At 42.8% G+C, this 24,005-nt stretch overlaps 1 protein-coding gene and 2 long non-coding RNA genes across 4 annotated transcripts in view; 1 reads left to right on the plus strand and 2 right to left on the minus strand.

The window, feature by feature from the left end:
* The window catches only part of ERCC4 (ERCC excision repair 4, endonuclease catalytic subunit), a 32,116-nt gene extending 28,678 nt beyond the window's left edge, over positions 1-3,438 (minus strand). The window contains exons 1-2 of one of the 2 annotated variants that reach the window (XM_032242726.1): positions 2,942-3,438; positions 764-944 (exon numbers count right to left, since the gene is read on the minus strand). In XM_032242726.1, the coding sequence (XP_032098617.1) occupies positions 764-944; positions 2,942-3,148 (388 nt within the window). In that variant the 5' untranslated portion in view covers positions 3,149-3,438. The other variant, XM_032242727.1, reaches the window with a different exon arrangement.
* Positions 3,439-5,364: 1,926 nt separating this feature from the next.
* On the minus strand, positions 5,365-23,964 carry LOC116526447. Its single transcript, XR_004258162.1, has 5 exons — positions 23,231-23,964; positions 20,944-21,241; positions 17,157-17,336; positions 7,094-7,145; positions 5,365-5,973 (listed from the first exon to the last, which is right to left on the minus strand). It is a non-coding gene; the product is annotated as an uncharacterized LOC116526447 (long non-coding RNA).
* LOC116526448 lies at positions 12,610-21,193 on the plus strand. Its single transcript, XR_004258163.1, has 4 exons — positions 12,610-12,650; positions 17,182-17,359; positions 18,026-18,223; positions 20,067-21,193. It is a non-coding gene; the product is annotated as an uncharacterized LOC116526448 (long non-coding RNA).
* Positions 23,965-24,005: the final 41 nt, after the last annotated feature.

Genomic DNA, 24,005 nt, shown 5'->3' on the forward strand with positions numbered 1-24,005 from the left:
ACAAAGATTATGAACATCTAAAATCTGATTAAGTTCTAAAAGTAAATGCTAATGAATTACAAGTATTTACTGAACAAGAGCTTAGAAAACAAGGAAAAGTCCATCTTACATTCAGTTACTTATTCAGGTCACAGGTATTTATTGAACATCTACTGTGTCTATCACGCTAAAAGTTGGAAGTGCAATGTTGAGCAAAAGGATCCAGTCGTGCCCACTAGAAGGTTCTACTAGAGCATTTAGCAGAGGGGACGACAAAAATAAAAACATATAAATGTACTCTCTCCAGTCCATCCCTCCAAGATGACAAAGAAAAGAAGGAACGACAGTTGTGCCAAAAAGGGCCGCAGCCACGTGCAGCCTATTCACTGCACAAATTATGCCCGATTCACGCCCAAGGACAAGGTCATTAAGAAATTTGTCATTCAAAACACACTGGAGGTCACAACAGTAAGGGACTTTCTGAAGCGAGCATCTTCAATGCCTATGTGCTTCCCAAACTGTATGTGAAGCTACATTACTGTGTGAGCTGTGCAATTCACAGTAAAGTAGTCAGGAATCAATCTTGTAGAGCCTGCAAGGACCGAACACTCCCACCCCAACATAGACCTGCGGGTGCTGCCCCATAACCCCCACCAAAGCCCATATAAGGAGCAGAGTCCTTCAAGACTGAAGACAAGACTATCTTCTGGAGAGAAATAAAATGGAAATTGTACTTTAAAAAAAGTACAAATTTACATACAAAGAATAAAACTTCAATTCTTACCAGTAATTAAATCTGAAGGTATTCTATCCGTTAAGAAGTCAACCACAAGTATCCTACTTGTTGCAAATATAACACCACCTTGTGTGTAAACTTCGTAGCGACTGTTGCTTGTAATTTCATTTGTCACACGGCGAGGGAGGTGTTCAACTCCTTCTATCTTCAGCTGATTGATAAAATACTCCTAAATCAAATCAAACTTGATTAGTAGGCTGTTTAATACACAGCAGTTTTTAATAGGTTGCAGATATTTAAAATAATGTGCTGTCTTTCTCTGAGATAATGAACTTAATAACAAATATACAAACTAACTTACTTCTTTTCTTTTTTTTTTATTTGAGATGGAGTCTGGCTCTGTTGCCTCAGCTGGAGTGCAATGGCACGATCTTGGCTCACTGCAACCTCCGCCTCCTGCGTTCAAGCGATTCCCGAGTAGCTGGGACTACAGGCACATGCCACCATGTCCAGCTAATTTTTTGTATTTTTAGTAGAGATGGTACTGTGTTAGCCAGAATGGTCTTGATCTCCTGATCTTGTGATCTGCCCGCCTCGATCTCCCAAAGTGCTGGGATTACAGGTGTGAGCCACAGCACCCAGCCCTGTTACTTCTTTATAGTAACTTCAGCCAACCAGTCTACATTTAATGAGGCTTTCTTGTTTCGGGGTTTACACTGAGGAATAATTGCACTTCAGTCATTCTCACCACTCAACTACAGTAACATATGCACACACACACACAACCTCAAACTTTTAGAAGCCTGTATTAAAAGATTTCTACTACCTAGAAAATACCTCCCACCAAAGCCAGATTTGTAGCCAAGTGCACTGTATGAGAAGATAAGAAGGGAATGCTTTCCCAGACAATGTTTTAGACTACTAGTGCTGTCCTGATCCATCCTAGAGGGACTTCATGTTAGTGGGTTCCTTGGCTTGGTTAATTTACATTTTCAGTTCAAAACCACCTTTACTAGGCACCGTGTGTTTCCTTAGGCCCTACGCCAAACACTGGGGATACCTAGATGAATCAAACAGGGTCCCTGCCCTAGGAGAGACTGTGGTCACTCTTCTCAGCTGACATTTTTTTCCTGGCCACCTGATCTATCTAGGGGATCATCAGACTAGTCAGACCAAGCTGTGTCCCCTCTCAACAAGCCCCAGCCCCAGGTGTGGCCCCATTTCACCTTCCTCAGTGTTTTCCATTCTCCAATATTGCAGTTAACCTTTGCCAACATCCTCAGCTTCCAGCTCCAATCTCTTTCTGACCCTATGGCCTTTTTAACACGGTCTTGGTGAATGCCCTATTTCCTGGTCCCTCCTCTTCCCTATTGGGTTTTTTCCAGTCTCATCATCTCCTTTCATGTCTTCTCATCACCCTCAGAGACCCTTCCATTCCCGCCACTGTTCCCTTTCAGGAACCGCCCTTCTGCCCCCAGAAACTCCCTTGATAGGCAACTTAAGGACTCTCCCGTTATCCTATCCAGATCCTGCTTTCGACATCTCCCCTTACCCTGCAGGGACCTCCGATCGTCTCCTACTGCTCAGAGCCCCTCCAACTTTCAGTGCCCTTGCACTTCTATCAGGGACCTGCATCCTTCTGGGACCCTTCCCATCCCTCTTAGCGTTGACAGGGACTTGCCTCCTTCTCTAGCTACCGAACACAGCCGAGGAGAGTCGAGACTGAGACCACCGTGGGGGCATCTTCCCCTTCCATCAATCTTACTGCGCCTGCAAGTTATCAGCGACCCGCATCCCCTGGGGACCCCTCCCATTTCTCTTAGCATTCTTGAACTCTGGTCAAAGACTTGCATCCTTCTCGGGACCCCTCCCAATCCTCCCAGAGTCCCAGCACGCTATCAGGCACTTGCATCCCTCACCCTCCTTGCATTCCTGCCAGGGGGACGTGCAGCCTTCTCGGGGCTCCTCCTATTCTTCTCAGTGTCCCCGCACAGTGTGAGCGACCGGTATACTCCTCGCGACCCCTCCCATACATCTGTGTCCCCGCAGTATGAGGGACCTGCATCCGCCTGGGGATCCCTCCCATCCTTCTCTGAGTCATCGCGTAGTGTCGGGGGCCTGAATCCCCTTCAGAGCCCCTCCATCCCTGTCAGAGGCCTCGCATCCGCTCAGGATGCCCCCCAACATTCTCGGGGTCCCCTCACTCCCGCGCCAGCGCGGCCGCACCTCCTCGGCCGACTGCGTGTTGAGCACCAGCACCAGGCAGGCTGGGTGGCAGTGCAGCCGGAGAAAGTGGTAGAGGAGCCGGTCCGCGCCGAGCCCGCGGGCGCACACTACCAGCCCGTCAGTGTCGAGCAGTTCCAGCACCAGCTGCCGTTCGTACTCCAGCAACGGGGCCATGGCCGTCGGTCGAGCCGGCAGTACCGGCTCCATGGAGGCTCTTCCGGGGCGTAGCCGAAAGGAGCCGAGTCAGAGACGAGAGTAGGCCGAACTTAACCGAAGAGAGCCGAGTCCGAGAGGACGAAATCTAGCCGAACGCAGTCAAGGAGAGCCGAGACTGAGACGATCGTGGGGCGAATGCAGCCGAAGAGGAGCCGAGGCCAGGACAAGTGTGCTATCAGAAAGCCGAAGAGAGCCGAGCTTGAGAAGGCAAGCGTCGGCCGAACTTAGCCGAAGAGGAGCCGAAGGTTCGTAGACTCACCTGGAGAGGCTTGCGCCCCCTATCGGTGTAGCTTACAGACATCAGGCTCCTTCCACGTCTCTTTTGAGGTTCCACATCACCTGGTACCCTAGACCTAAAACGAACGCGAGCTGACAAAAAGGAAGGGGAGAGAAAGTTAGCCTAAGGAGCTTAATCCCCTGACTTCGACAGTTGAAAAAGTTAATGGTCAATATTCCAAATGCGCCTAGAGTTAGTAGCACCTGTTTCCTAGGGTGGTTTGTGGACCCTCCTTTTGCAATTGGTCCCCATCCCTCCTTTAATTTTTTTTTTTTTTTGAGACAGAGTGTTGATATGTTGCCCAGGCTGGAGTGCAGTGCCTATGGAATAAGCAGAATCATTTACTATCTTCAGATCCCTGTTTGCCTCCAAAAGACATTAGGTACAATAAAAAAAATTTTTTTTAAATCTCTCCTTCCACTAGAGGGACACCTCCCGCAGTGTTTGCTCTATACCTAGAAATGCCAGATCATTGAACTAGTAGAGGAATTGTTTTGTATAGAACCTCCCACCTTTATGATTAGAAAATAGAAAATACAAGTAAGCAAAAATGAAAATCACTTGATTCCATTACGTGGAAACAACCACTGTTAATATCATGAAATCTATTTCATTGAGTCCTTTTTTTCCAGTCTGTACACACATTCTCTCATCGCACAGAGTTCTTTTACCGGTATGATGTAATTAATATCCCTGATTTAAACCCCCAACTTTGTCATTAACATTTGGCAAACCTCTGAACATGATGCTTCGTATTATTTTACAAAGTCCTTTTATATGGCTGATGAGATTTCCATAATGTGGATGTATTTATTTATCTAATTGCTTATTAGAGGATGTTTAGTTTGTTTCTGCTTTTTCCCCTCCAGTATTACAAATAATATCTCACTAAATATCTTTGTATGTAAATTCAACCATGGCCTTCAGATACTTGTCTAGAAATGAATAATCACTGGGATAAAGAGGAAAACATTTGTAAGGCTTTTCATTACATGCACTTTGCCACACTGCCCTCTAGAGAGCCTATACCAATTCACATTCACAGCAGCCGTTTCAAAGCGGATCCGTTCCTCTACCTCTTTACTGCTTAATCCAGTATTTTCCTTACATTTTGTCAAGATGAAAATAGCATCTAATTCCTGGATGCTGTTCAAGTGGAAAGGGATGCCTGCAGACACTTTACATACGGCGCTTCCTGCGAGGCAGATATTAATCTCGTCAGTTCTGCAAGTGAGAAAAATGGAGGTACGGGGAGGTTACATAACTTGGGCAAGGCCACGGGAGCTAGTGTATTTCTTAGATCTATTTCAGGATGTGGTAGGGAGGTACTCAACACATATTTAGGAAATGAAGATTGAAATGACAAGGCTGAAATTCAAACCTGATTCCCAAGCTCTGGTAGGCAGAATATCGGCTTCCCAAAGACGTTCACATCCTAATCCCTGGAGCCGGTCTGTTATCTTACGTGGCAAAGGGGGATTTGCAGATGTGATTATGTTCAGGTTCTGGAGATGAGGACATTATATTGATTATCCAGGTGGGCTCAATGTATCACAAATGTGCTTATAAGAGAAAGAAAGAGGGGCCAGGTATGGTGGCTCACGCCTGTAATCCCAGCACTTTGAGAGGCCGAGGAGGGCGGATCACAAGGTCAGGAGATTGAGACCATCCTGTCTAACACGGTGATACCCTGTCTTTACTAAAAATGCACAAAATTAGCCAGGCGTGGTGGCATGTGCCTGTAATCCCAGCTACCCGGGAGGCTGAGGCAGAAGAATCACTTGAACCAGGGAGGTGGACGTTGCAGTGAGCTGAGATCACGCCACTGCACTCCTGCCTGGGTGACAGAGTGACACACCATCTCCAAAAAAAAAAAAAAAAAAAAAAAAAAAAAAAAAAAAAAAGAGAGAGAGAGAGAGAGAGACAGATAGGAGGGTCAGATTCAGAGATGAGTTGGGAAGCCGAGGTCAGAGTGATGTGGAAGGGGCACTGCACCAAGGAATGCAGCCCTTACCAAGTGAAACAGGCAAGGAAATGGATTCTCCCCGAGAGCTCCCAGGAAGACTGCAGCTCTGCTGACCCTTTTTGGACTTCTTACGCCAAAACTGGAAGATGATGAATTTGTGTTAAACCCGTTTGATCAGATGACCTCCCCAGCTGATCGAAACAAAACAAAATTTAAAAACTATAGATAGGAATATACAGTGAAACAATCCTTTTGGAAGGCGATTGGTCAATCTACAAAGAAATTTTAAATACATGTATAGACATGTATATACATATAGTCATCTGGAGAATGTTTATGGGGCACCCAATGTGTCATGTGCTGCTCTAAGTGCTGGGAGTTTATTAGAGGGCAAAGCAGGCATAGAACTTACATTCTAGTGGGGACCTTGTATATGAAGATGTGTATTCATTGTATCATTGTGTGGACTATTGTTACTTCTTGGATATTCCTCCTAAATGTCCAAGAATAGGAGAGTAGTTAAAATTTCATCATGCGTCTCTGATAAGTAGAATATCAGACAGCCGTGAAAACCTGTATGTGGAAAGATACTCAATATGTTTTATTGTATACTGGAAAAAGCAGTTGCAAAACAGTAATGTATAGTATGGCTCCTGTTTTTATAAAAACAAAACAGTAAGTGGTAGTTGCATGTGACTGCATAGAAAAACCCTGGAATAAAGATCTGTTGATTTTAACCACAACAATTACATCTGGGGAGTTGAAATAGGCAGTGGGTTTTAGGGTCAGACCTTTGTACTTCAGTATATGCTTTTCTGTTCTGTTTGACTTTTTTTTTTTTTAATCATGAACTTACACTGCTTTTAAAATAGAAATGAATGAAAAAACTTCCCAGCTAATGTATAAATACTTTATCAGCACTAGAAAATATAACCTTGTAAATTCTAGATTTAAATGTGTGTGGTGGGCAACATTTAATGTCAAATGTTGGTATCTAGGAAAGTAGACAAAATAAATTGTGACAGGTTGTGTCTACACATTTTACTTTTACCACTGGGTAAAAGCTTTTGATTTAAAGTGAAGAGTTTTTTTTTTTCTGAGATAGGGTCTTGCTTTGTTGCTCAGGCAGGACTGAGTGCTGGGGTGCAATGGCACCATCTCGGCTCACTGCAAGCTCCCCTTCCCGGGTTCAAGCAATTCTCGTGCCTCAGCCTCCTGAGTAGCTGGGATTACAGTCACCCACAACTATGCCCATCTAATTGTGTATTATTAGCAGAGATGGGGCTTTGCCATGTTGGCCAGGCTGGTCTTGAACTCTTGACCCCAAGGGATCTGCTTGCCTCGACTTCCCAAAGTGCTGGGATTACAGGCATGAACCACCACACCCAGCCTAAAGTTTGTTCTTTATTTCACTTATAATTTTCTGATGTCCTTTCTGCTTTAAATTATCTCCAATGTGGATTTTAACTATTTTATTAGAATTTAAATTTCCTCAAATTCTTTTTTTGTTTAATTTGGCTTTTTGTTCTGCATTTCTGCCTTTACCTTTATAGCTCCCTACTTTTGTTTCATAGAAGCTTCTTAATTTTATATTTATTGATATAGCTATATCTACATAGATTTATATATGCAGATTATCTATATCTTCCTAGATATATTTAGATATAAACCGTTTAGATAGATATAAACTTACAGTTAGCCCTCTGTGGGTCTGTATCTGTGGGTCCAACAGTGGTTTAAAAATACTGAAAAGAAAAACCAACAAAAAATAACAATATAAGAATAAAATAATTTCAGAGTGAATGTAAAAAAATTATCAATAAAAGTTCAAATAAAAGTCAACACATTGTAACAACTATTTACATAACATTTACATTGTATTGTGTATTATAAGCAAGCTAGAGATGCTTTAAAGTGTATGGGAGGATGTGCATGGGTTATATTCAAACACTACAGCATTTTATATGAGGCACTTGAACATTAAGGAATTTGGGTATTAATATATAGGGAGGCAGGGAGTCCTGGAACCAATTCTCTGTGAATAACAAGGGACAACTGTATTTGTTATTTATCAACAAGTAATTTTAAAAAGTTTTGTCTTGGCCGGGCACGATGGCTCACGCCTGTAATCCCAGCACTTTGGGAGGTGGAGGCAAGCAGATCACTGAGGTCTCAAGTTTGAGACCAGCCTGATCAACATGGAGAAACCCTGTCTCTACTGAAAATACAAAATTAGCCGGGTGTGGTGGCGCATGCCTATAATCCCAGCTACTTGGGAGGCTGAGGCAGGAGAATCACTTGAACCCAGAAAGTGGAGGTTGAGGTGAGCTGAGATCATGCCATTGCACTCCAGACTGGGCAACAAGAGCAAAACTCCATTTCAAAAAAACAAACTTTTATCTGTATTTTTTAGAAAATCAGTTTTAACTTATGCTTTTTTTTCCCTGTCTTTAGAACAATGTTCTTTTTTTCTTTTGCTTTAGGTACCTTTTTATAGCCCTCAAATGTGAATCATAATCTTAGGAAAGAAAATCTTTTAGTCACTTATTATTCCACCAAGATACTGCTTATAAATAATAAGATTTGTGATATTTTGTAACAACGGATTATCAGTCTCAAGTTACATAGCACTAAAAAGAAATACATTATGTGTGTTTTTGAAGTCCTAGAATAAAAAATTTAAAAATAACATTATCTACAGAACTTATTTGGATCTACTGAGAATAAAGTTTACTTGCAAGAGGGATTATTAAACATTTGTATAGATAAAAAATATTTGGTAGTAATAATTTATAAAATTAGAAAAGTTAAATTTTATTTGAGGTTTTCCCAATATTCTACTTAAAATTTGATATTTAGGGGTTTAATGTAATCCATAACATTTAGGGACTGAGGATCAGAAAGCAATTTGGATATTTACACATTTATTTAGTGAAGAGCTCTCAAGCAAAGCAATGCTTCATCACAGCTGTCCTGCCTCTGCCTACTTTTCTCTGGAACAGATAATTTTAAGGGCATCCAGCTACACAGGAGGCTGAGGCAGGAGAATCACTTGAACTCGGGAGGTGGAGGTTGCAGTGAGCTGAGATCACACTATTGCACTCCAGCCTGGGTAACAGAGTGAGACTCTGTCTCAAAAAAAAAAAAAAAAAAAAAAAAAAAAAAGGAAAAAACTTAAGGGCATCAGCACCAGAACTTTATAAATACACAAGTATCTGTGCTTATACAGCAGACTTAGCAAGACTTTTGTAAAAGTGGAATAACTTCATATAAGATATATAAAGAGGCAAGGCCCAGTGGCTCACGTCTGTAACCCTGGCACTTTGAAAGGCTGAGGGGGGTGAATCACCTGAGGTCAGGAGTTTGAGACCAGCCTGGCCAACATGGTGAAACCCCATCTGTACTAAAACTTAAAAAAAAAAAAAAAAAATTGGCTGGGTGTGGTGGCAGGCGCCTGTAATCTCAGCTACTTGGGAGGCTGAGGCAGGAGAACTGCTTGAATCCAGGAGGTGGAGGTTGCAGTGAGCTGAGATCAAACCACTGGACTCCAGCCTGGGCTACAAGATTGAAACTCTGTCTTAAAAAAAAAAAAGGATGTAAAGATGTATACAGCTTTCCAAATGCTGTTTGTTTCTAAGTGTTCCTATACAGAAATATGAGAGGTGCCTATTTTTATAGTCTTAGAAGGCACACACATTTCAGGCGCTGGGAGTGAGAAACACCTGCTAGCGTGGGAAGAGCCAGAGATACTCTATTTAGACTTCAGACCAGCTATCAATATTCGACAAGAGCACCTGTGCTGAGAATTTGTCAGTTTCTGCCCTCAGATTCCCCGCTGCCTGACTCTCACCAATGGTAACTCCCTCTTATGCTGGCATGCAGGCTGGGCATGCTGAATTTAATAAATTTAAGTACTGAATGTAATATTTATACATCTGGAGGAATTCTGCCAATATGCACTAGATGACAGTGAGCCAGAAGTCCCTCTGAATCCACTGCTTGGCATGGCTCAGTATATACAGTGGCTGCGTTCTCTAGGGAACAGAACATGGCCTTTAGACATGCAGACCTGGACTGAGGTCCAGCATTGCCCAGGATAACCACTCGGCCTGGTAAGTCACAAAGCCCATCATTTATTAAATAAAGTGTCTTAGGTGGCTGGGTGTTCATGCCTATAATTCCAGCACTTTGGGAGGCCAAGGTAGATGGATCACTTGAAGTCAGGAGTTCAAGACCAGCCTGGCCAACATAGTGAAACCATGTCTCTACCAAAAAATACAAAAATTAGCCCAGCATGGTGGTTTGCACCATAGTCCCAGCTACTTAGGAGGCTGAGGTGGATGAATTGTTTGAACCCTGTGGTGGGTAGAGGTTGCAGTGAGCTGAGATTGCACCACTGCACTTCAGCCAGGGTGACAGAATGAGACACTCTCTCAAAAGGAAAAAAACCAAAACCCAATTGTCTTAGGTCATACCCTAGAAGCAGAGCCTGAGGTTTCCTGTGTGTATCAGGCGAGGTTCAATCAGAGAAGCAGATTTACAAGGAGTAATAGGGAATAAGAGATTTATTACAGCGTTGTGACCAAACACAATCATGAGAGATGGTTGAATTGTTTATGGTCATTGATTCTGTGTCTGGTGCTGGGCCTGAAGTCAGCGTGGCAGGCAGAGAGGAAGGAATGATGGGTGTACAACAGAGGAGGGGAGGAAGAACTGAATACTATGGGGATGAGCTGGAACTCACGTTGGTTTCTTAACCACTTGCATGCCTCTGACTCCCGTGACGTGGGGTCTCTTGTAGGGGAAGGTGGTGCCTGTCGTCATGGGTTTTAGATAATCACCTTGGCCAGGAAGTGGAGATGCTGAAGGAGGAGAAACTGAAAGGGAAGAGGCTGAAGTGGGAGGGCTGGCAGGAGCCGGAGTAGCTGGAAATAAATCTTAATGTCAAGTATTGAACAAAAGAACTGACATTCAAAAAGGAAAAGTTTCTCAGCAAGGCAAATTTACTTCTGCAGAAGGATGCTTCTTGCATACAGAGCAGTGGCAAGAGCACACCGAACAAAGGAAAGCAGGGGTTCTTACTTCCTAACACAGTTCCTGTTTCTGTGTCCTTCCACTATAGGTTGGGGTCAGACCCCACAATCTAAACTGATCCTGATTGGCTAGATTTAACATTATTCCTAATTAAGGGAGGGATGTTGGGTACAGGGTTAGAATAGGACAAAGAACTATGAAGTTAACTGTTCGTACCTAATGACTTAAAGCAGGGCAGTGTGGGTCGGTTCCAAGCTTGGCACGTCAGGCAAGAAACATTACTTATAGAATAGAATAAAGGACAAGGGAGTTAAACCTTTTGAAGAGCAACTGTTTGTTCCTAACACTGTGGACCTGGTCACCACCCCTCATCAACCAATGACAATACAGGTAAGCCTGGGAACCAATGACAATACAGGTGAGCTGAAACACTGCATGCTCCTCATCTGCCTTTTGGTGCTGCTTCACTCTTGCCCTCCCCATTGGATGCTAAATTCTCCTGTGGCCAAACCTAATCCAGAACTGTATAGGGAAGAGAATTCTGGGTTATGTGGTTCTAGCTTAGCTAAGTGGACATAGTGAGATAAGAGGCAAGACTCAACTCAGGAGGTGGGACTCAACTCTGTAGGTGGGACTCAGACACTGGACCAAATTGAGGACTAGCTAAAACAGGGAATGAGTGGAAGCAGTTTTCCAAAGATATGCCCACCAGTGTGCCATGTCGGTGTACCATTGCCATGGCAACATCCAAAAGTTACTGCCCTTTTCCATGGCAACAACCTGGTGACCTAGAATTACCACCCTTGTCCTGCAAATTCCTGCATAAACTGCCCCTTAATTTTCATATAATTAAAAGTCAGTATAAATATGACTACAGAACTAGGTATTCTGGGCACACTGCCTATGGGGTAGCCCTGCTCAGCAAGGAGTGCTTCCTCTGCTGCTGATGTGCACTGCCACTTCAATAAAAGCTGCTGTTTAATACCGCTGGCTTGCCCTTGAACTCTGTCCTGGGTGAAGTCAAGAAGCCTCGTGGGCTAAGCCCTGATTTGGGGCTTGCCTCTCTTGCATCAATAGTGCAAATCACGGCGAGGCACAGTGACTCATGTCTGTAATACCAGCACTTTGGGAGGCTGAGGCAGGTGGATCATGAGGTCAGCAGTTCAAGACCAGCTTGGCCAAGATAGTGAAACCTGGTTTCTACTAGAAATACAAAAATTAGCCAGGTGTGAGGGCAGGCACCTGTAATCCCAGCAACTCAGGAGGCTGAGGCAGAGGTTTCAGTGAGTTGAGATCATGCCACTGCACTCCAGCCTGGGCAACAGAATGAGACTCTGTCTCAAAAAAAAAAAAAAAAAAAAAAAAGTGCAAATCACTGTGCTGTGCAAGTGATTTAGGAAGGGAGGGATCTCAGAAAAACTAGTAAGGAAGTGGGAGAAGTAGGTCAAAAAAAGGGAAAGAAGCCAAGCAACGTGTGATTTTGGGCAAAGCCTAGGCTGATTCCACAGGGGCATAAGGGGTCGAAGTTACCCCTCAGAGTTATCCTGCCCGGAGGCAAGGGAGCTGGGCTCTTATAAACTTGCACTGTCATTTATTTTCTACTGGCCCAGGGGTGGGGAATAAATTCGCAGGCACATTTTGTTCTCTGCAAATACGGGCACAGCAGCTCCTATGTAGGAGTGGCAGGGGCAGGTTTTAGGAAGCCAAAGCCAGCTGCAGCCAAGCTAGCTAAGGGTCACGGACACTTGGTCTGGTTTTATACCCTGGCTATTGTGAATAGTGCTACAGTGAACATGGGAATGCAGAGGTCTCTTTGACGAAATAATTTCAGATCTTTTGGGTAAATATCCAGAAATGGGATTGCTGAATCATATGGCACTTTTATTCTCAGTTGTTTGAGGATCTCCCTACAGTTTTCCATATGGCTATATGAATTTACATTTCTACCAATAGTGTACAAGGGTTCTCTTTTCCCCACATCCTTGCTAACACTTGTTACCTTTTGTCTTTTTGATAATAGCCATTTTGACAGGTGTGAGATAATCTCATTGTGGTTTTAATTTGCCTTTCCCTAGTGACTAGTGATGTGAGCATTTTTCTTTTTTGAGATGGAGTCTCACTCTGGCCCAGGCTGGAGTGCAGTGGCGCGATCTTAGCTCACTGCAGCCTCCGACTCCTGGGTTCAAGTGATTCTCCTGTCTCAGACTCCTGAGTAGGTAGGACTACAGGCATGTGCCACCATGCCCAGCTAATTTTTGTATTTTTAGTAGAGATGGGGTTTCCCCATGTTGGACAGTGTGGTCTCGATCTCCTGACCTCGTAATCTGCCCACCTTGTCCTCCCAAACTGCTGGGATTATAGGCACGAGCCACAGCGCCCAGCTGAGTTTTTTTCATATATCTGTTGGCCATTTGTATGTCTTCTCTTGAGAAATGCCTCAAAAGAAGACATACAAATGGCCAACCAATATATGAAAGGCTGCTTACCCATTATTTATTTAGTTTTAGTTTTTGAGACAGGGTCTTGCTCTGTCATCCAGGCTGGAGTAGAGTGGCATGATCACGGCTCAATAAAGCCTCAATCTCCTGGGCTCAAGTGATCCTCCCACCTCAGTCTCCCAGGTAGCTGGGATTGCAGGTGCATGCCACCATGCCCAGTTAATTTTTGTATTTTTTGTAGAGGTGGGATTTCACAATGTTGTCCAGGCTGACCTTTAACTCCTGGGTTCAAGTGATCTGCCTATCTTGGCCTCCCAAAGTGTTGGGATTATAGGCATGAGCCACCGTGCTCAGCCTTGTTCATTTTTCAATTTTGTTTGTTTGCTTTCTTGCTGTTGACTTGTTTAAGCATTTTCTATATTTCAGATATTAACTCCTTATTGGATGTATGGCTTGCAGATATTTCCTTTTAATCCATAGGTTGTCTCTGCATATTGTTAATTGTTTGCTTTGCTGTGCAGAAACTATTCTGTTCGATGTAATTTGATTTGTCTATTTTTGCTTTTGTTGCCTGTGCTCTTGGGGTCAAATCAAAAAAGTCATTACCTAGAGCAATGCTATATAGTTTTTCTCCTATATTTTCTTCTAGTAGTTTTACAGTTTCTGGTCTTATATTTAAGTCTCATCCATTTTGAGTTGATTTTTGTATATGGATATGAGATAAGCGTCCAATTTAATTTTTTATATGTGGATGTCTTATTTTCCCAATGTGATTTATTAAAGAAATAATCCTTTTCCCATTCTGTATCCATGGCATCTTTGTTGAAAATTAATTGACTATACATGCATAGGTTCATTTCTGGGCTCTCTATTCTGTTCCACTGGTTGGTGTATCTATTTTTTATTTATTTTTGTCAGTCCCATGCTGTTTTGATTACTACAGCTTTGTGGCATGGTTTGAAATCATATAGTGTGGTAACTTTAGCTTCATTCTTTTTGCTTATTATTGCCTTGGCTGTTCAGAGATTTTTTTTTTTTTTTTTTTTTTTTTTTTTTTTTTTTGGTGTTCATCATGGAATTAAATTAATGTAATCCATGTAGAGCATTCAGCAAAGTTCCTGACAGACTAAGTACTCAACAAATGGTGGCTCTATCTAACTGTAATATTGGAAACTGAGGCTCATAACTGAGGGTTATGTAAGCTGATAACCTTTACCCAGTAAGTCAGGACTCAACCTCCTAGTCTAGGGCTCTTTCTAAAATCGTTCTGCCTCCCCAGATACTCCCCAGCTATTCACTTACTATCCATTTACTACACTGCTACTTTTGACTTGCTAATATTTTATGAAGGATTTTTACATTTGTTTTCCTAAGTGAAGTATGATTCGCATTTTCTTGCATGTGCTATGTTTATTTGAATTGGACGTCAAGATTACAATAATTTTGCAAGAGGAGTCAGGTAGCTTTTTATTTTTACTGTTGAAGAAGAAGTCTATTGTTTAAGGATCTGGGATAACTTGTCTGTCGAACTCTATGCGCCTGGGGCTTTTTTCTCTTTTTTTTCTTTCTCTTGTGATAGACCTTTGGCTACTATTGAAATTCCTTTTATGATAATTAGTTTCTAAGTTTTAAAGTTTGTCTTGGGCCACATTCAATAAATACATCTGGAAACTGCATTTCATTTAGGATATAAAATTTAGTAGCACGTAAAGTCCACTGTAATTTCTTTTGATTTTTAAATTACGGCAACGCCCATTGGCATGTCATCCTTTACACTGCTAATATTGTTTACTTGTCACTTCTTTGTTTTTCTGGATCACAATTGCCGAAATTGGTGTATTTTAGGTGTCTTTTCAAAGACCCAGCCTGTGTCTTTGTAGGTCAATCCTAGCACTTTTTCTATTTAATTTCTATTTTTATTTTTTTCTCAATGATCTTTGGCTCTGTTTTGTTGTTCTTTTTCTAAGTTCTTCAGGTGAATGTTTAGTTCACTCTTTTCTCAATTTTTAAATTTGCAATTCTAGCGTATTAATGTACATGGTTATAAACGTCCATCCGGACGCCACTTTGTCTATATCACACATAGTGCTTTCACTGTCATTTGGTTCTAAATGTTTTGTAGTTGCTGCTTTGATTTCTTGTTTAACCCATTAAACAGAAAGAGTGTTTTTAGGTCTTTTTTTTTCTTTGAGACAGAGTCTTGCTCTGTCACCCAGGCTGGAGTGCAGTGGCATGATTTTGGCTCCTGAGTTTGTGCCGTTGCACTCCAGCCTGGGTGACACTCTGCGTCCCGGGTTCAAGAAATTTTTTCCTGCCTCAACCTTCTGAGTAGCTGGGATTACAGGCATGTACCACCACACCCGGCTAATTTTTGTATTTTTAGTAGAGATGGGGTTTTACCACATTGCCCAGGAGGCTGGTCTCGAACTCCTGACCTCAGGTGATTCGCCCCCGTCAGCCTCCCAAAGTGCTGGGATTTACAGGCATGAGCCACCTCTATACATTTAGAAACCTAAAAACACCATGCCCAGCAGTGTTTTTAGGTTTCTAAATGTACAGAGGCTGGATAATATGTTTTTTGAGTAGATTTATAATTTTATTATAGTATCATCAATATGAGATCAAATTTTATGAAATTTATTGAGACTCCCTTTGTGGCTTAAACACAAGGGCATTTTTGTGGATATATCTTTTATGTGTATTTGAAAAGAATGTATAAACTGTTGGGCTTTGAAAAAAAATCTTTCATGCCTTGACAAGAATTTTCAGTTTCTGAGTGTGGTGTGTTACAGTCTGTTCTGATTGTGGCTGAAAGTACAGATAAGCAGAGTCAACAGATCTGCAAAAATATGTGAATGGCAAAACCCCAATGATTCCTCACTTAAGAAGAATGTGAAAGCCTTGGACTTTTGTGCTGGTGGTTGTAGCACTGCCAAGTGTCTTGATTCCACATAGTGACATTTTCTTGGCTGAGAAGCCCATGCATTATCCAGAGAGAAGGACATGTCTATGCTAGCCAGACACAAGCTGATTGGATGGAGGCCTTTGGACAGTCAGCTACTATTTCTTTTGCTCGCAAGAACCCGTGTTTGCTCTGCTCACTTTTCTGTGGATAAATGAAACCTCTGGTGGCAGACTTCCATAATTCCAGCCTTGTCTATTGGCAGCCTTTCCCAGGTATTTTGCTGGGCACTCGCTCATTTCTATTAATTTTGGGACCAATCTGCTTCCCACTTCTACTCCAGCCGGTTTCAGTTGAATGACTTGTTTTTTTTTCCTCTCCAAACTCTGTGCTTGCTAAAGTCCAATCTATTGAACATTTGCAAGTATTGTTACCTCTATGCACATTTTAAGATGTAATTTGTGGGCCAGGCGTGGTGGCTCCTGCCTGTAATCCCAGCACTTGGGAAGCCGAGGTGGGCTGATCAGTTGAGGCCAGGAGTTCAAGACTAGCCTGGTCAACATGATGAAACTCCATCTCTAATAAAAATATGAAAAAGTTAGCTGAACATGGTTGTAGGTGCCTGTAGTCCTGGCTACTTAGGAGGGTGAGGCAGTAGAATCTCTTGAACCTGGGAGGCAGAGGTTGCAGTGAGCCAAGATTGTGCCACTGCATTCCAGCCTGGGTGACAGAGTCAGAATCCATCTCAAAAATAAAACAAAGTAAAATAAAATAAAATTTGTAAAAATTCCAGTATGCTGGGGTTGCATTCATGTTCTTAAATCAGGCTCTGCAGTTCACTATTGCCATGTTCATTAGTAAGTGGATTTTAAAAAGCATTTTAAATAATATTAAAATACTAATATTTTAATGTTTTTATTTAAAGTGTACAATTTGATAAGTTTTGACATATGTGTACATTTTGAATTCATCACCAAAACTCATGAACCTAGGCAATACCCTCCAAATGTGTCCTTGTGCCCTTGTAATTTCTCTCCATATGAGTGCCTGACACTGGTCCCTCTAATTCTTCAGGCTGGTTCTTCTCTGGCTTTGGGCTAACCCTAACGTGCACACATCTACCAGTACACAGCTACATTCCCAGGGAGCCACCCAGCCTTCTCTCTCAGGCAAGGCTCTTTCCTAAGGTATGTTTTCTGCCTTGGTCTTCCCTAATTTGCAATTCCATCTCCTCGACACAGGGAGACTCCCGGGCTCTCCACCCCTGGAAACTAGTTAGAAAGCTAGAGCAGTCACAGGCTGGGCTCACCTTGTTTCCCACCACGAGATCGCCATCCTTCATTGTCTGAGGTCTACTGCCTTGAAACTGACATTTCACATACCTTGTGCATATTTTTGTTGTTTCAGGTGTGAGGGTGAATCTGGTCCCTTTTCCTCCATATTGGCTGGAAGCAGAAGTCCCAGTGGATGTTTCTGAGCCCCTGATCTGTGCCAGGCACTGCTGTAAGCACTGAGTATTCAAAGATGAACAAAATGTTGTGGCCCCAGTCTTCTAAAATTTGCTATCAAGAGAAGAAGACAACAAGTAAATAAATACACAAAATTATTATTATTTTTGAGATGGAGTCTTGCTTTGTCACCCAGGCTGGAGTGCAATGGCATGATCTTATCTCACTGAAACCTCTGCTTCCCAGGTTCAAGCGATTCTCCTGCCTCAGCCTCCTAAGTAGCTGAGATTATACGTGCATGCCACCATGCCTGGCTAAATTTTGTATTTTTCATAGAGTGGGGTTTTACCATGTTGGCCAGGCTGGACTTGAACTCTTGACCTCAAGTGATCCACCCACCTTCGCCTCCCAAATTGCTAGGATTACAGGCGTGAGCCACTGTGCTCTCTTTAAGTCTCTACGAGACTTAAATATAAGACCAGAAACTGTTAACTACTAGAAGAAAATGTAGGAGAGGCTGGGCACGATGGTTCGTGCCTGTAATCCCTTTGGGAGGCCAAGGTAGGCAGATCACAAGGTTTGTGACCAGCCAAGCCAATATGGTGAAACCCTGTCTCAACTAAAAATACAAAAAATTAGCTGGGCGTGGTGGCGCACGCCTGTAATCCCAGCTACTCGGGAGGCTGAGGCAGGAGAACTGCTTGAATCTGGGAGGTGGAGTTTGCAGTGGGCCGAGATTGTATCACTGTACTCCAGCCTGGTGACAGAGCGAGACTCTGTCTCAATACACAAAATTATTACAGATGGTCATGCACACTAAGAAATAACCATGGACCAACATGAGAATAACGGAGACAGGAGTTGCTGCACACTAACAGTTTAAGTAAAGTCTGAAGCAGCAGCCAGTCATACGAGGAGCAGGAGGACGAGCATCGCAGTCATGGAGAACAACTCGTGCAAAGGATGTGGAAAGCTTGGCACGCTCCAGGCACAGATGGAAGGTCAGTGTGCCTGGGAGATGTTGGATCACATGGCATCGGAGAGGAGGGTCAGATCCAGGTCATGGGAGCCTATGACGCCATCCTGGAGTCTGGGCTGACTTCTAAGCTCAGTGGAAAGTCATGGAAGGTTTTAAGGAGAAATAAATACTTCATGGCCTAATTTAATTGTAAGAGGGTTGGCCAGGCATAGTGGCTCATGCCTCTAATCCCAGCCCTTTGGGAAGCTGAAGTAGCAGGACTGCTTGAGGTCAGGAATTGAAGACCCAGCCTGGGCAACACTGCAAGACCCTGTGTCTATTTTATTAAAAATAAAATAAAAGGGGTCAGTTTGACTATTGGTAGGGGACGTTAGATGGGGCAAAAATAGATAAAAGGGGGCCAGATAGGAAGCTAATGTGTGATTCAGCTGACAGATGATGGTAGACTTGAAAAAGACGATGCTACAGAGGGGTGTGAAGGGAATGAACCCGAGATATATCCGGGACAGCAGCAGACGGAGTCCTTGATACATGGGATTTGAGATGGGGGGAGAGGAAAGGAAGCGTTAAGAATGACTCCTAGGTTTTTGACCAAAGCAACCATGTGGATGGTGGTGCCTTCGGTGGGGATGAGGAAGGCTACTGAGGGGTTGGACATGAGCTGGAGGCCAGAACAGGTTTGGGATGGGAAATCAGTAAGTTCATTTAGAATCACGAGTTTCATACAGGACACCACTGAAAAGTGGAACAACAGAGACATTACAACCACAAGCAGTTTCTTCGGAGTCTCTGTTGCCTTCTCTGTAAATGTGGAAAAATAATGCCTTCCTCCTCATTGTTGTAAGGAATGAATGAGGAAATATGCTGAACATCACAGCATGAGTGCTCAAAAAACTAACTTTCCTCATACAACTATAGCAAGTTCTAGGCAAAACCATTAACTACATCAGTGGCTCCCAGAATTTGGGTTTATTGACTGAGACAGTAACTTAAAACAATGGATAAAATTATGGGTGACTGCCAAATTCTTATTTTGTGAAGGTAGGACATTAGATAAACAACTACTAACCATGATCATCATCACTTTGTAAAAGAAATAATGTTTTAATACCGAAAAATGTGGGAAGGTCATTTGTTATTTTCAGCTTAACAGCAGTAAAGGATAATACTGTCAGCCTTTCTTCTCTCTCTCTCTCTTTTTCTTTTTTTTCTTTCTTTCTCTCTCTGTCTTCTCCTCCCCTCCCCTCCCCTCCCTTCCCTTCCCCTCCCCTCCTCTCCTTCTTTTTTCTTACAGGATTTCACTGTGTTGACCAGTCTGGTCTCAGACTGCTGGGCTCAAGTGATCTTCCCATCTCAGCCTCCGAGTATCTGGGATTAGAGGCATATCCCGCCATGCCTGGCTACATTGTCACCTTAGCTTTCCAATGACCACTTCCTGTTCTATTTTCCCCTTGCACCACACGGCAGTGAACAGTGTCACGTGCAGGCACTGGGTGCATGGGCACATTTTGAGGAAACACTGAACTGAGCAGCAGCTGAATTCAGCCTCCTCTCCTTTGCTTGTTTGCATCCCTGATTCTTCTCTACGTTTTTCTCCTTGGTTTGCAAGGATTATGTTGTCCTTTCATCCCTCCTGATGGCAGCTATGGATGGTATCCCACTGTGGTAGTCACTATTTCCCATCATCCCCCTCTTCCTGGCCACCTAAAAGCCTACATTTCCCAGCTCCCTGCAGCTGACAAAACAGTGTTACTAGTTCTGGCCAATAGGATGGGAGTACAAGTGTTATCTGTCACTCAGAGGTGGAAGCATTTAAGGGCCAGAGTGGGATTCTCTGTGATTTTTATTTTCCCCTCCATCCATAGTGAAGCATCTGTCAAAATGGAGATGCCACATATGAAAGCAACCACTGCATGGAGGACAGCTTCCCCAGAAAACCGCCCAGACTCACAGAGGTCTCTGCAGGAGCAAGGAAGAAACCTGTGTAAAGCTCCTGAGATTTTGGCATTGCTTATTACTGCAGCATGACTTGGTCTGCTTTAGCCAACGGCAACAAGACTTGTTTGACTTGAGCAAGCTTACATCTGATTTTGCTAAGTATCAGTCTGAAAAGAAAACAATTCCTGTTTTTCAATTTTTAATTAAAAAAAACTATCTTGCATTTGCCTCCATTTGACCCATACTGGGATGCTAGGTTGAATTCTTTTGTTAATGATAAAGAAATATCCTAGCTTGAGCTTGGCTATAATGAATACATTTTAAACAGTCCTGCCAACTCCATTTTGCCCTCCCTGAGCTATGTTTGCCCACTTTATGTAGGGCATTCTGCTCCGAAAGTTTGTGGTCTAAGACACCTGGCATCTTTGTAGCCAATTTTCTGAAAAACAGGGCCCACCAGCCCTGTATATCCTATATCTGTAACTGGGTAACTGCTACCCCACGTCCTGAGTAAAAAAAAACAATTTTAAGTATAACTTTTTGTTAGGCCTCCCCTTCTCCCCTAACTTGCTCCTTCTGCTTCTGTAATAATCGGCTTACTGCCCCCGACCCTAAACTGGTATAAAAATGTAGACCGCCCTTTGTTCTGGACCAAGAGGTCTGAGCTCCAGCTGACTCTCGGACGCCAGCAGGCATAAAGATGGACTCTCAACAAACTCGCTCAGGTGTAACAATTTAAATAAAAATCTCATAACACTAGGATGAAAAAAAATCAGATATCCCCCAGGCCCCTTTATTACTCACCAGATGTGCCTTTACAGCTGCTTTTTTTCTGGGCATTCTCAAAGAATCTTGATAAATGACTTATCTGTTGCATTTTCCTCAGGCTCTTGTTAAAACTTCTGTTATATAAAGTGCTAGGTAAATACAACATAATACGTTGTTTTGGGTTGTGTTCAAACAGTGAAATTGACAGTTCTCTAGCTAACTGGATCCCAGAAAGAAGCCAAGCCCACTTATTTGGATATCTTTAAAAGTAAATTGTTGATTACTACTCATTTGTTCTTAAGGTGTTTGTGGTGCATCTGCAGAATACTTGTCTCTGGTAAAAAAAAAAAAAAAGATGAAAGATGGCCGGTGTGCCTGCATTTCGGGATGCCTTGGAGACATGCAAAGGCCTTTGGGTTTTACTCTGAAGACAACAGCTTCAGCCTCACATACTCCTAACTACAGTTCACTGAAGAGAGTGCCTTTTCCCATGTGTATGGAGCAAGTTCTGAGTCACCCTGATTGGACTTACCTGAGTTGGCTACCCACGTTGCATCATTCTGCCAAGGAATAGAATCTTGCTGATTGGCCAGGCCAGAGTCAGGTGCTCACTTTTAAACCAATCAATAATGGCAGGAGTCAGCAAACCACAGTCTATGAGCAGGTTGCCTGTTTTTGTTAATAAGTTTTATTGAAATGTGGCTACATCTATTTATTTAACGTACTGACTATGACTTTGCCACTACAGTAGAAGAAGTGAGCAGGAACAGAGACTGTATGATATGTTTGGCTCTGTGTCCCCACCCAAATCTCATCTTTAATTGTAATCTCCATGTGTTGAAGGAAGGACGTGTAGTCCCCATAGGTGGAGGGAGGTGATTGCATCATAGGAGTGGTTCCCCCATGCTGTTCTCACGATAGTGAGCAAGTTCTTAGGACAGCTGATGGTTTTATAAGGGGTTCTTTTTTCTGACAATTCTGGAGGCTAGAAATCTGAGATCAAGATACAGGCAGGGTTGATTTCTCCTGAGGGTTCTCTCCTTGGCTTATAGATGGCTGTGTTCTCCCTGTGTCTTCATATAGTCCTCACTCTGTGTATGTCTGTGTCTTTATCTCTTCTTATAAAGATACTAGTCATTAGTTTACAGCCCACTCTAATGACCTCATTTTAAGTTAACTACCTATGTAAAGACCCAGTCTCCAAATATAGTCACATATTGAGGTCCCACGGTTTAGGAAGTTGACACGTGACTTTGGAGGGGGACTGAATTTATCCCCCAATAAGGGGATGGTGTGGTATGACTGGTCATAGCTGGGTAACATGTTCCACAAGGGCTGAGTGAGGGGAGGTCATTTTTAAGTAGAAACCAGGATGTTTTCACTAAAATACAGTAAAACCGATGCTGGCTGGCAAAAGAATTTGTCCAGTGACATTACTATTGCTTTGGGGGATCTAGAAGAGGGAAATGAGTGGGCTGACTAGAAAGAATGCTAGAGGAAAAAATTCATGTTTGACAGTGGGAGGAACTGGACTGCTATGGAGATAATGAATCAAATACTATGTCAGAGGGAAGAAAAGTACACTGTCTTCAAGTGCAAAATAAAACAGCAAAACGCAAAGCTGTAAACACAGAAACCTTTTGTGCAACACAATTTTAAGCTCTTGTCTGTGAAAACCTTGGCATTAAAAATCAAGGGAAAATAGAAAAGATAAAGTGCTCATAAATTGTAGGTTTACATTAACTATGTGGATCTTTGCCAGGACTAAAATCCATGTTAGCAACTTAGCAAGGGTTCTTACAACGGCAGACATGGAGGGGCACACTGCCAAAAAAGAAAAGGAAATAGGCAAAAGGTACAGTTCAATATGTCCAGGAAAGGAATTCTTGGCTCACAAAAGGGAAAACAAGAATGACCCAGTTCCTATTGGCTTGTTTTCTTTATAGTGTCTAATAAGAAAATTACCCACATAGATTAGCAGTGAGCTAGCACAGTGGTTCCCCAAGTGTGGTCCCAGAGCACCAGCATCAACCTCAGCAACAGCATCCATAGGATGTGTAAAAAATGCAGATTCTCAGGCTTCACCTCAGCACAACCAAATCAGGAACTCTCAGGATGGAACCCAGCAATCTGTATTTTAACAAGCTCTCCACATGACTCTGGTCCACACCAAAGTTTGAGAGCTACTGAATTCATGAATTTGGAATAAAATCTTTAAGCTAGGGATTACTCTATCTATTAGGATAAGATTCAGCTGCATATTAAAGAAAACTAAAATAAGAGTGGCTTACATACGATAGATGTTCATTTTTCTTGTACATACGTGTAGCAGTTTAGAGGTGGTAGGATGGCTTCACGATCATCAAAGACTCAGGCTCCTCATAATTTTTCTTCTCCACTAAAATGTAGGCTTTTGTATTCAAAGTGCCTCATCGTTCAGTATGGCTGCTGGAGCTTCTTCAATCACATCAGTTTTTCCGGGCAGGATGTAGGAGGCAAAGGGGAAAGAAAAACGGCACATCTCCTAGTTGGTTCAGTCTTTTTGAGAAACTCCCTGGGAACTCCACCCAACAACTTTTGCATGTATAACATTGATTAACCCCATTGATTAAAGAGACCAGGACATATTCCTTTAGCTGGTAACATTGGTACATGAAATGAGGTTCTTTTAGTAGAGATAAGAGAAAGTGAAAATTAGTAGGTGACTAGCAATCTCTTCAGTAGTTGCAAACTGACTCAGCCTTAGGGTTTTGCAGCTTGGGGAGAGGGAGGTGTGTCCAGGGAGGGGAGGTCTTTCCCTTTAAGAAGATGAGGGTTCTCATTCCCTTTTTCTCAGAGAGGTGGTAAAAATTTTTAAGAGATTTGGAGAATGAGTTTTTGGGGAGGACTGCAGAGCTGGGGTTGAGCAAGCAGATTAAGGGGAGGGAGATGGCACAGGAAAGATTTTACTACTTGTGATGGGTCCATGTCTTTATTTTTTAATTTTTTATTTGAGATGGCGTCGCACTCTGTCACCTAGGCTGGAATGCAGTGGTGTGATCTCGGCTCACTGCAACCTCTGCCGCCTCCTGGGTTCTAGCGATTCTCCTGCCTCAGCC

Source organism: Sapajus apella, unplaced genomic scaffold (assembly GCF_009761245.1).
Source record: "Sapajus apella isolate SASKATOON/1434 unplaced genomic scaffold, GSC_monkey_1.0 scaffold51, whole genome shotgun sequence".
Taxonomy (NCBI): domain Eukaryota; kingdom Metazoa; phylum Chordata; class Mammalia; order Primates; family Cebidae; genus Sapajus; species Sapajus apella.